The sequence below is a fragment of the Gorilla gorilla genome, chromosome 13 (assembly GCF_029281585.2).
Source record: "Gorilla gorilla gorilla isolate KB3781 chromosome 13, NHGRI_mGorGor1-v2.1_pri, whole genome shotgun sequence".
Lineage (NCBI taxonomy): Eukaryota > Metazoa > Chordata > Mammalia > Primates > Hominidae > Gorilla > Gorilla gorilla.
This window is the reverse complement of record NC_073237.2, coordinates 102,028,223-102,040,627: the sequence shown is the minus strand read 5'-3', so window position 1 is coordinate 102,040,627 and position 12,405 is coordinate 102,028,223. Positions and strand designations below refer to the sequence as shown.

The following is a 12,405-nucleotide window of genomic DNA, read 5'->3' as shown; positions in this document are numbered from 1 at the left end:
ACTCTGCAGGACACTATCCAGGAGAACTTCCCCAATCTAGCAAGGCAGGCCAACGTTCAGATTCAGGAAACACAGAGAACGCCACAAAGATTCTCCTCGAGAAGAGCAACTCCAAGACACATAACTGTCAGATTCACCAAAGTTGAAATGAAGGAAAAAATGTTAAGGGCAGCCAGAGAGAAAGGTCGGGTTACCCACAAAGGGAAGCCTATCAGACTAACAGCGGTTCTCTCGGCAGAAACCCTACAAGCCAGAAGAGAGTGGGGGCCAATATTCAACATTCTTAAAGAAAAGAATTTTCAACCCAGAATTTCATATCCAGCCAAACTAAGCTTCATAAGTGAAGGAGAAATAAAATACTTTACAGACAAGCAAATGCTGAGAGATTTTGTCACCACGAGGCCTGCCCTAAAAGAGCTCCTGAAGGAAGCGCTAAACATGGAAAGGAACAACCGGTACCAGCCGCTGCAAAATCATGCCAAAATGTAAAGACCACTGAGACTAGGAAGAAACTGCATCAACTAACGAGCAAAATCACCAGCTAACATCATAATGACAGGATCAAATTCACACATAACAATATTAACTTTAAATGTAAATGGACTAAATGCTCCAATTAAAAGACACAGACTGGCAAATTGGATAAAGAGTCAAGACCCATCAGTGTGCTGTATTCAGGAAACCCATCTCATGTGCAGAGACACACATAGGCTCAAAATAAAAGGATGGAAGAAGATCTACCAAGCAAATGGAAAACAAAAAAAGGCAGGGGTTGCAATCCTAGTCTCTGATAAAACAGACTTTAAACCATCAAAGATCAAAAGAGACAAAGAAGGCCATTACATAATGGTAAAGGGATCAATTCAACAAGAAGAGCTACCTAGCCTAAATATATATGCACCCAATACAGGAGCACCCAGATTCGTAAATCAAGTCCTGAGTGACCTACAAAGAGACTTAGACTCCCACACATTAATAATGGGAGACTTTAACACCCCACTGTCAACATTAGACAGATCAACGAGACAGAAAGTCAACAAGGATACCCAGGAATTGAACTCAGCTCTGCACCAAGCAGACCTAATAGACATCTACAGAACTCTCCACCCCAAATCAACAGAATATACATTTTTTTCAGCACCACACCACACCTATTCCAAAATTCACCACATACTTGGAAGTAAAGCACTCCTCAGCAAATGTAAAAGAACAGAGATTGTAACAAACTATCTCTCAGACGACAGTGCAATCAAACTAGAACTCAGGATTAAGAATCTCACTCAAAACCGCTCAAATACATGGAAACTGAACAACCTGCTCCTGAATGACTACTGGATACATAACGAAATGAAGGCAGAAATAAAGATGTTCTTTGAAACCAACGAGAACAAAGACACAACATACCAGAATCTCTGGGAGGCATTCAAAGCAGTGTGTAGAGGGAAATTTATAGCACTAAATGCCCACAAGAGAAAGCAGGAAAGATCCAAAATTGACACCCTAACATCACAATTAAAAGAACTAGAAAAGTAAGAGCAAACACATTCAAAAGCTAGCAGAAGGCAAGAAATAACTAAAATCAGAGCAGAACTGAAGGAAATAGAGACACAAAAAACCCTTCAAAACATTAATGAATCCAGGAGCTGTTCTTTTGAAAGGATCAACAAAATTGATAGACCGCTAGCAAGACTAATAAAGATAAAAAGAGAGAAGAATCAAATAGACACAATAAAAAATGATAAAGGGGATATCACCACCGATCCCACAGAAATACAAACTACCATCAGAGAATACTATAAACACCTCTACGCAAATAAACTAGAAAATCTAGAAGAAATGGATAAATTCCTTGACACATACACTCTCCCAAGACTAAACCAGGAAGAACTTGAATCTCTGAATAGACCAATAACAGGAGCTGAAATTGTGGCAATAATCAATAGCTTACCAACCAAAAAGAGTCCAGGACCAGACAGATTCACAGCCAAATTCTACCAGAGGTACAAGGAGGAACTGGTACCATTCCTTCTGAAACTATTCCAATCAATAGAAAAAGAGGGAATCCTCCCTTACTCATTTTCTGAGGCCAGCGTCATCCTGATACCAAAGCCGGGCAGAGACACAACCAAAAAAGAGAATTTTAGACCAATATCCTTGATGAACATTGATGCAAAAATCCTCAATAAAATACTGGCAAAACGAATCCAGCAGCACATCAAAAAGCTTATCCACCATAATCAAGTGGGCTTCATCCCTGGGATGCAAGGCTGGTTCAATATGTTCAAATCAATAAATGTAATCCAGCATATAAACAGAGCCAAAGACAAAAACCACATGATTATTTCAATAGATGCAGAAAAGGCCTTTGACAAAATTCAACAACCCTTCATGCTAAAAACTCTCAATAAATTAGGTATTGATGGGATGTATCTCAAAATAATAAGAGCTATCTATGACAGACCCACAGCCAATATCATACTGAATGGGCAAAAACTGGAAGCATTCCCTTTGAAAACTGGCACAAGACAGGGATGCCCTCTCTCACCACTCCTATTCAACACAGTGTTGGAAGTTCTGGCCAGGGCAATTAGGCAGGAGAAGGAAATAAAGGGTATTCAATTAGGAAAAGAGGAAGTCAAATTGTCCCTGTTTGCAGACGACATGATTGTATATCTAGAAAACCCCATTGTCTCAGCCCAAAATCTCCTTAAGCTGATAAGCAACTTCAGCAAAGTCTCAGGATACAAAATCAATTGCAAAAATCACAAGCATTCTTATACACCAACAACAGACAAACAGAGAGCCAAATCATGAGTGAACTCCCATTCACAATTGCTTCAAAGAGAATAAAATACCTAGGAATCCAACTTACAAGGGATGTGAAGGACCTCTTCAAGGAGAACTACAAACCACTGCTCAAGGAAATAAAAGAGGATACAAACAAATGGAAGAACATTCCATGCTCATGGGTAGGAAGAATCAATATTGTGAAAATGGCCATACTGCCCAAGGTAATGTATAGATTCAATGCCATCCCCATCAAGCTACCAATGACTTTCTTCACAGAATTGGAAAAAACTACTTTAAAGTTCATATGGAACCAAAAAAGAGCCCGCATCGCCAAGGCAATCGTAAGCCAAAAGAACAAAGCTGGAGGCATCACACTACCTGACTTTAAACTATACTGCAAGGCTACAGTAACCAAAACAGCATGATACTGGTACCAAAACAGAGATATAGATCAATGGAACAGAACAGACCCTCAGAAATAATGCCGCATATCTACAACTATCTGATCTTTGACAAACCTGAGAAAAACAAGAAATGGGGAAAGGATTCCCTATTTAATACATGGTGCTGGGAAAACTGGCTAGCCATATGTAGAAAGCTGAAACTGGATCCCTTCCTTACACCTTATACAAAAAATTAATTCAAGATGGATTAAAGACTTAAACGTTAGACCTAAAACCATAAAAACCCTAGAAGAAAACCTAGGCATTACCATTCAGGACATAGGCATGGGCAAGGACTTCATGTCCAAAACACCAAAAGCAATGGCAACAAAAGACAAAATTGACAAATGGGATCTAATTAAACTCAAGAGCTTCTGCACAGCAAAAGAAACTACCATCAGAGTGAACAGGCAACCTACAAAATGGCAGAAAATTTTCACAACCTACTCATCTGACAAAGGGCTAATATCCAGAATCTACAATGAACTCAAACAAATTTACAAGAAAAAAACAAACAACCCCATCAAAAAGTGGGCAAAGGACATGAACAGACACTTCTCAAAAGAAGACATTTATGTAGCCAAAAAACACATGAAAAAATGCTCATCATCACTGGCCATCAGAGAAATGCAAATCAAAACCACAATGAAATACCATCTCACACCAGTTAGAATGGCAATCATTAAAAAGTCAGGAAACAACAGGTGCTGGAGAGGATGTGGAGAAATAGGAACACTTTTACACTGTTGGTGGGACTGTAAACTAGTTCAACCATTGTGGAAGTCAGTGTGGTGATTCCTCAGGGATCTAGAATTAGAAATACCATTTGACCCAGCCATCCCATTACTGGGTATATACCCAAAGGACTATATCCAAAGGACTATAAATCATGCTGCTATAAAGACACATGCACACGTATGTTTATTGTGGCATTATTCACAATAACAAAGACTTGGAACCAACCCAAATGTCCAACAATGATAGACTGGATTAAGAGAATGTGGCACATATACACCATGGAATACTATGCAGCCATAAAAAATGATGAGTTCATGTCCTTTGTAGGGACATGGATGAAATTGGAAATCATCATTCTCAGTAAACTATCACAAGAACAAAAAACCAAACACCGCATATTCTCACTCATAGGTGGGAATTGAACAATGAGATCACATGGACACAGGAAGGGGAATATCACACTCTGGGGACTGTGTTGGAGTGGGGGGAGGGGGGAGGGATAGCATTGGGAGATACACCTAATGCTAGATGACGAGTTAGTGGGTGCAGTGCACCAGCATGGCACATGTATACATATGTAACTAACCTGCACAATGTGCACATGTACTCTAAAACATAAAGTATAATAATAAAAAAAAAAGAACAAAGAAAAAAAAAGAAAGATAAATTCAATTATTTGGGGGGAATATATGCTTTAAATCAAGTATATGAAGGATCAGTATGAACCTTACACTTACCCACAAGTCTACATGGTTTGCTCCCTCATGTCCTTCAGGTCTCTGCTAAAATGCAATGTTAACAGAAAGGCCTGGCAGTCCTATTGTAACAAACAATCCCATTCCCCTCACTTTTTATCCTTATGTCCTACTTAATATTTACTCATAACTTTTATTGCCACCACAAGAGTATATTTGTTTATTATCTGTCTCTCCGCCACTGGAATATAAACTCCAAGGGAGAAAGCATTTTTCTTGTCTTCTCTTATCTTCAGAGCCTAGGACAATGATTGACCCATAACTGGTACTCAATATTTGTTGAATAAACAACTGAATGAATATTACCAAGGATGTGAATTACACCTGGGGCAAACACTATAAAGGGCTTTACTGGGGGGAAAGAAAGAGCATTCTGAACACATTATTCCATTTACAACATGGAATGTTCCACTCAATTGTAATCAACTTGTGATTTGAAGTAGATTTTAATGGAAAGGTGTCCGGGCTTTAAGGAATAGACAAAAAAAGAAATACACTAATCAGAGTCTCCCTTCTGTCATCTCTCTACCTTTTGGTCTCTACCCACAGGGAGGCTACCATTTCCACTGAAAGCCAACAACTCCACATATCTGGTCTCTCTCCAGCCCTTACTTGATACTCCCTCAGTAAGGAAGAGTGACTAATCTGATAAACCAGTTTGATATTCATTTGGCCATGTTTTACTTGAGAGTGACAGCACTGAGGGAAGCTGGCTCATGTTCTTGCCAGCTTTTTGTCTCCTTTTTTTTTTAAGGAGACCTATTAGGACTTGACTTTCTCAGTGCCACCTCTGATTAGCTGTGTGAGGCAGGCCTATAGGCCTTATTCACGCTTCACATTGGGTAAGGACTCTAACAATCTGCTTTGCAAATCCAAGTCAAGACTCTACAGGTGACCTGAATAGATTCAGGATGGGTTTCAGGCCTAAGCCATGTTCTCCAGTACATTTTTTACAAAAGAGCCTTGAATTGAGGGTTATAGGATACTTGCATAGATTAATAAAGTTTCTACCAATGTCCCATTTGAACAGTAATCACTGAATATATACTATATTAGTCAAAACACTAGATGAGTTCTGAAACTCTACCTCAAGAAAAATATAAAACACACATAAAAATAATGTAATACTCCATTGGTGCTAAATAACTTATTTTAATAAATTTATCTTTAATACAAGTGTAAAACAAGAGTCCTTCCATTTCAACTACAGTTAAACCGAAACTTCAAAACTGGTCAATAATTAACAATGTATTAATTTTGAAAAGTTTTTAACTGTAAGAGTATCAAATATAACACAGAGCTCTTAAATACTTAAAGCTTTCTGTCACAATATTAAAAATAAACTTCTTAGCACTCCAAGACTATGAAAAGTGCCCCCTCCCAATTTTTTAAGCAAGTAATAGTATCTGCTGGTGTTTATATTTGTTAAAAATTTAAAATAACAACAACAACAAAAAACTTCTAACTTGAACGTGACTCGAGTACTTCTAAACCATCGAAAATACCTGACACGGGGAGTAGGTTCATGGTTTTGGTAAAAGAAACTATGTCACAGAGTTGTAATATTATAACTGGACTTCTAAATAATAAAGTAAGAAAATTAACATCATTTAGTATCTTTTCTTGTTTGTTTTTTATTTTGCTAAGAGGGAACCAGATTTTATATCATCATTCTTCATCTAAATGGACTGCCATATGAAGTTCTGGTTTCTCTGTTTCTTCTTGGTTAGCTGGTTACTACCAAATGCCTAAGGACAATTCTCAGAGCATTTCCACATGAAGGTGATTAGTTTTCATTTAATAAAATTAATAACACATTACATGTAGATGAAAATATAACAAAACCATATGAAAGCTTGTCAGAGATATTCAACTAGAAAACTAAAACAGTAGCAACTAGAAAAAAGACATAGTGGAAAAATTTTTGAACGGATATACTTTTTGTTGAATAATTACAGTAATTACCACCAATATATTCAGACCAACGAAGATTAGAAAGAACATGCAAAATGCTGAGAAAAGTAATTTCTCCTACAATTAAAACAAATGTGTTTTTATGAGAGAGAAAAAAATAAGTCAAGCTCCTAAAATGAAAATTACAAAACATAGGATTAACAATTTATTAAAAATTACACCCTTGATTTTTTTGAGGCAAAAAAAAGTAGTTTTTTTAAAACAAGGGCATGAAAAAGACTTCAGATTAAGACTCATACTCTGTTCTAAATGAAAAGTAGTAAAACTACTTCTAGTAGAAAATACCTGCTATGGAAAAAAAATTTCAGATATTTTCCATTTGATGTAGGTATTAATAAAAAATATGATGTTTATATCTAAAATATAAACTAGCAATTTATTTTCATTTATAATATAAAGTGTTTTAGGAAAAGTTTACTCTTCTCAGTGTTCAAAATAAAATAGGAATTGTTCTCCATACCTAGCAATTTTAATGATAATGTCAAGTAAAAATTTAATTCTGCTGAACTAAAGCTCAAATAGATGCAAATTTTAAAAATACGAAAATATCTACATTTTTAGAAGCTTAAAATTTTTGTTACTTTGCAATGACAAATCTGCTTTTTCTAACATTTAAAAAATTTTGTCTTCTTTTATTAATATAAAACTATTCAAATAATCACAAAAGAATCTCTTATACCAGTAAAGCATAATCACATGATACACTCGTCACACTCAACAATTACAATCCAGAAAGGGGAAGTCTCCCTCAAACAAAGAATTTCTTTCTTTCTGTCACCTCCATTCCATATATATAGTCTTCATTTCACATCACATACATAGAAAAATTAGCACAATCTAACAGGTAGATAAGAAAAAAAATTTTTGGCCTTGTAGAGCTCATCACGTAAATTTATTCATTCTTCTTAGTATGTTTCTTTTTAACATTATCTGAAGCAACATCTACCGGCTTTGAGGCCAATGACCCAACGCCATTGGAAGGTGACTTTGCTTCACTTTTCTTCTCACATGATGAAAACGGCTGCTGCCAGCCAAATAGCATCCAACTCAATGTATCCTCAAAAGGAGCAAATGTCATAGTAGAAGTCTGTGTAGTCATCATGGTTATCTGGGGGAAAAAAGTTTAATTTTGAATTTAAATACAAATGATTTCTGTTTCTCAAGAGAGAGAAACAAAAGGAAAAAAAATCAAAATGCATTATTAATGTAATCTCCAGGAGAAGCAATCTAAGCTAGATTCTGGTAAAATCTCTGTTCTCCATGAGATTCTACTTAATGGAAAATAACACAACTCATTAAAAATAATACAAGGTACCATATTTTGGGGTGCCAAATGAGTAGAAGTATCTTACTTCAAAGGAAGTAAGATAAAATATCAACATTACTATGCATTTAACATGTGTCAGAACTAAGATAAGTGCTTTACATTGTCGTTCTCTTTAACTTTAACCCAACAACTATTCTATTATTACCCTCATCATTGAGATGTGGAACCAAGGCTCTGAGAGGTTAAATAACTTGCCCAAAGTCACAAAGCTAATAAGTGGTAAAGAAGTTTGCAATATCCAGATTCTGAGTTCAATTACTAAATACACTGACTATCATCATCTAAAGTCACAGACTTTTAGTGACTTGCAGAATGCTACCCTCAACAGATTGTAGAATGTCCCCCAATTTTTTCCACATATATTTTTATATAAAGGAACCAAGACCTCAAGGGGTAGAGAGTGCTCCTATTCCTTTATGTGGCAAAATGCACAGTGTTCACAGATGTTTAGATACACTCAAGAAATTAGGCTAATGCCAAAATAAATCTGGGAGGAGAACTTTCAAGTCTAGAACAGCTCAAAAGAATCCAGGAATTTCCCCAAGAGTCAGTTCCTCCAGAACACAGATAATGACTCAAACTAGAAATTCTGGGGATCAAATTTTCAAAGAAGACCCCTACATAACCTACCTGCTTGGGGAAAATGGTATCAAGAATAAATTCTCACTAGTTGCAATACAGTGTGGGGAGGTGGAAGAAAAGTATATATTCATCAGAAAAGGAATAGATAAGTTAAATGCATGCTATGCAATATTTAGAATAGAAAAGAAAAAGTGAAAAATTCTTACAACATACTGTTAGGTGAAAATGAGACACAAAACAAGAGCCATAGTGTACTATCATTTATATAAATTAAAAACACATCCACACACAACATTGTGAGAGTACTAAACGTCACTGAAATCTGTATTTTAAAACAGCTAATTTTATGTGAATTTGAACTCAATTTTTAAAAAAATTTTTTTTAAATACATACCCATGGACTTCAGGCCAGTCATGATTAAATAGCTTATATCAGGACTCAGTCTCTCACCAAAATCAACAAAAGACAGAAGTACATAAAGTAACTGCTAAAAGACACTAGGAAACAACTGAAATAGGCAGAACCTGATGGGGCTACTATTCAAGAGAAAAAAAGCTGAATAAAGTGAGTTCCACATTTACCCTTGCTTTTTCTTGTGAAGATATGTACCTAAATTCACAGCACAGGGGAATAGAAAGCAGAAGTCCAGGGGGGATAAGGAGCCATAGGGTGGAATGTGAGAAGGCCAAAGCTGTAAGGACCTGAGGTCAATACAGCCCAAAGAGGAGGATATCGCATGGAAGTGAGCCCTAAAATCCTCCTGCAATTCGCCCTGGGGGAATTTACCAATCCCTAAACTCTGCATACATAAGAAGGAAGAGAATCCAAAAGCCTAGCAGACAGCAATAGCTGACAGGCCAAAGAGCTGAGCAGATACTTTAGCAGCCAGCTGCCTGCTACTGGGAAGATAAGTTGGAATTCAAGGTCAGACAAGGTGAAACTGCCCAGGGATGTACTTCAGGCTTAAAGTAAGACCCCAAAAGGGTTACACTGTAGAAGGGCAAACTGAAGTACAATACAGCACTAAGTCTAAAACTAACAATATGATTAAAATATTCTGCTTGTGCATTAACTGTCTTCCAGAAGATGTTGAATGTAATCCCTGCCCTCAAGGAGCTTACAGACTAGCCAGAGACAGGCAAGTAAATCAGTAATTACCAAACAGTAAAGAAGAGAAAGGGCAGTAATAGAGATTTCCCAGGAACATTTAAATAATAGATATAGATCTGGAAGTCATTTATCATACAAGTGAAAGGTAAATGCATAAATATGAGTGTACACACCTGGAGAGAATGTAAAATGAGGAGTCCAAATATAACATTAACCTCCAAGTTTATGCCATTATTGGATAAGATCTAAGGACTTTTTTATATTAAATTATTCCTTAGAATAAATAGTTACAATGAGATACACTAGCAAAATTACCTCGGTCATAGCTTGACTTAAGGAACTGCAAATAAAATATAATAGAATTCCAATCAAAAACAATGGTCTACTGTCAGGAAAACAGCAACGTCTTTTTTACAAAATCCAAAAGAGAAGAGTGTCAGGGTTTAAAATATTTTCTGAGAACATGAACTATAATAAGTATTTTTCAAAGTCAAGTGTTTTAATAGAATCTCCACTCCCAAAAGACTTGTCACTCAGTTGAGAAGTATTGCTGGCATCAGAAATTACTGCTGAGATAGACACATGAGGTTCAAGGACAAAATTTTGTGAATTCAGCCTCTTATCAGACCTTGATTTAACAAGGTGACAAACGTACTTGTGACAAATAGAATAAATCCTTATTCTTTTACAAATAAAATATAAAACTGTCTCCTTATTTAGCAAACTATTAAAAGAAAAAGTATATTACCTAAATTAAATAGTATTTGGCTTCATAGTCTCTTACTTAAAAAGGAGAGGAAACAAAAGAAAATAGAAGCCCTAAAAATATTTTGGCATTTTCAACATATCCTAAAATATAAATTAATTCAGGTAAAGAAATTTGTTTAAAGCTCTGCCACATTCTTTATATCTCAAGTTACACCATTTCAAAATGTCCAGTAAAATGTGACACACAATATGGCACTTATACCTACTTTGATATTCTCTATAGTGCCTAGCACTGAGAATACACTGAATGAATAAATATAACATCTACTTCATAGCAATAATTCAAAGCATACTGAAATATATCTATATAAGAAAAATTTGCACAATTAATCTCTCTCTTCATCCAGAACATACTTCTTCCTGTCTCCACCTGCCCAAATTCAAATAATCCTTTTCAGTGTAACTCGTGTCTATTCCAATAGGCCCTTATCAGTATCTTCCAATGAAAGTCACTTGGCCCTAAAATGAATCCCTAACGGCACATGGCATATTCAAGTAGGTTTTCTGATCACTCTATGCTTTCTCCATAGATTATGTTATTCCCTCAGACTTCGCTAATTATTAACATGAATGATTCAAATAAATTAAAATCATAGGGTTTACATTTTAACAAATGTAAAAAAAAAACCTAGGTGAATGAACTGTTCATTTCTGGTATATATCTTTAAGTGTGGAATAATATTCAATGCATCAATGAATAAAATGTATACATTATACCTTATTCAATGTATATCTTTAAGTGTGGAATAATTAAATAAACCTGTGAAAGAGCATTTTGATCATTTGTCAGTCAACAAATACATATTAAAAATCAACTATATACACTAGACTCAATGCTAAGGATGCAGTGATGAATACTGCAAACTTAGTACCTCTCCTCATAAAGTTTAAAAGTCAAGTTAGCATATCTCCTGCTCCTTTTTAGACAATAATATCTTAAGAATAGGATTTGGGTCTTATTCAATGTTTATATAATCATTCATATCCCCAAAAGCACCTAAGAACAGTGTCCCTCATTCATGTATTCAATAATACATTACATCTTATTCAATGCATCAATGAATAAAATGTATACATTACACCTTATTCAATGTATATATGATCATTTGGATCCCCAAAAGGGCCTAAGAACAGTATCCCTCATTCATGTATTAAACAATACATTACCTGAAGACACTTCTCATCAGTATTCAGCACATCTACGCTCCTTAAAACTATCTCCTCCTCCTTAAAACTCTCATCAACCACCCCTTTTCCATTTCCCATTCTAGATTTCCCTTCTCTAAATATTAGAGAACTTTATGGCTCTGTCCTCACTCCTGTCTCATTCCATGCTTTTCTTCCTATAACTGCCTCCCTAAATTAGCTTATAAATTGCAATAAACAATAAACACAATTGCAATAAAAATATCAACATGGTTTTTTACAGAGCTAGACAAACTGCTATTAAAGTTCATATCAATATACAAGAATAGCTAAAAATACATTGAAAAAAACACAAACACAGAAGAAATCCAGAAAACACTGAAAAAGAACATTTGCAGGAGTGCCTGATTCTCCACAGCCTCATCAACAGAATGTGTAGCCAGACTTTTAAATTTTTCGTTTGCGGGAAGGTTGCTTGAGTCCAAGTTTGAGACCAGCCTGGGCAACATAGTGAAACCAAAATTGTACAAAAAATACAAAAATTAGCCAGGCATGGTGGCACACACCTGTAGTCCCAACTACTCAGGAGGCTGAGGTGGGAAGATCACTTGAGCCTGGGAAGTCAAGGCTGCAGTGAGCCGTGATCATGCCACTGCACTCCAACCTGAGTAACAGAGCGAGACCCTGTCTCAAAACTAAAATAAAATACAAATTTAAAATTTTGTGCCAGTTTTGATGAATGAGAAATGGTATCTCAGTGTTATTTTAATT

The 12,405-nt window shown here is 35.8% G+C and overlaps 1 protein-coding gene across 2 annotated transcripts in view; it reads right to left on the bottom strand.

Annotated features, from left to right (window-relative positions):
* Positions 1-5,858: 5,858 nt before the first annotated feature.
* Positions 5,859-12,405, bottom strand: part of TMEM38B (transmembrane protein 38B) — an 86,376-nt gene continuing 79,829 nt past the window's right edge. For both annotated transcript variants that reach the window (XM_004048401.5, XM_019034225.4), the window contains exon 6: positions 5,859-7,808. In XM_004048401.5, the coding sequence (XP_004048449.1) occupies positions 7,593-7,808 (216 nt within the window). In that variant the 3' untranslated portion in view covers positions 5,859-7,592. The remainder of the gene's footprint in view (positions 7,809-12,405) is intronic.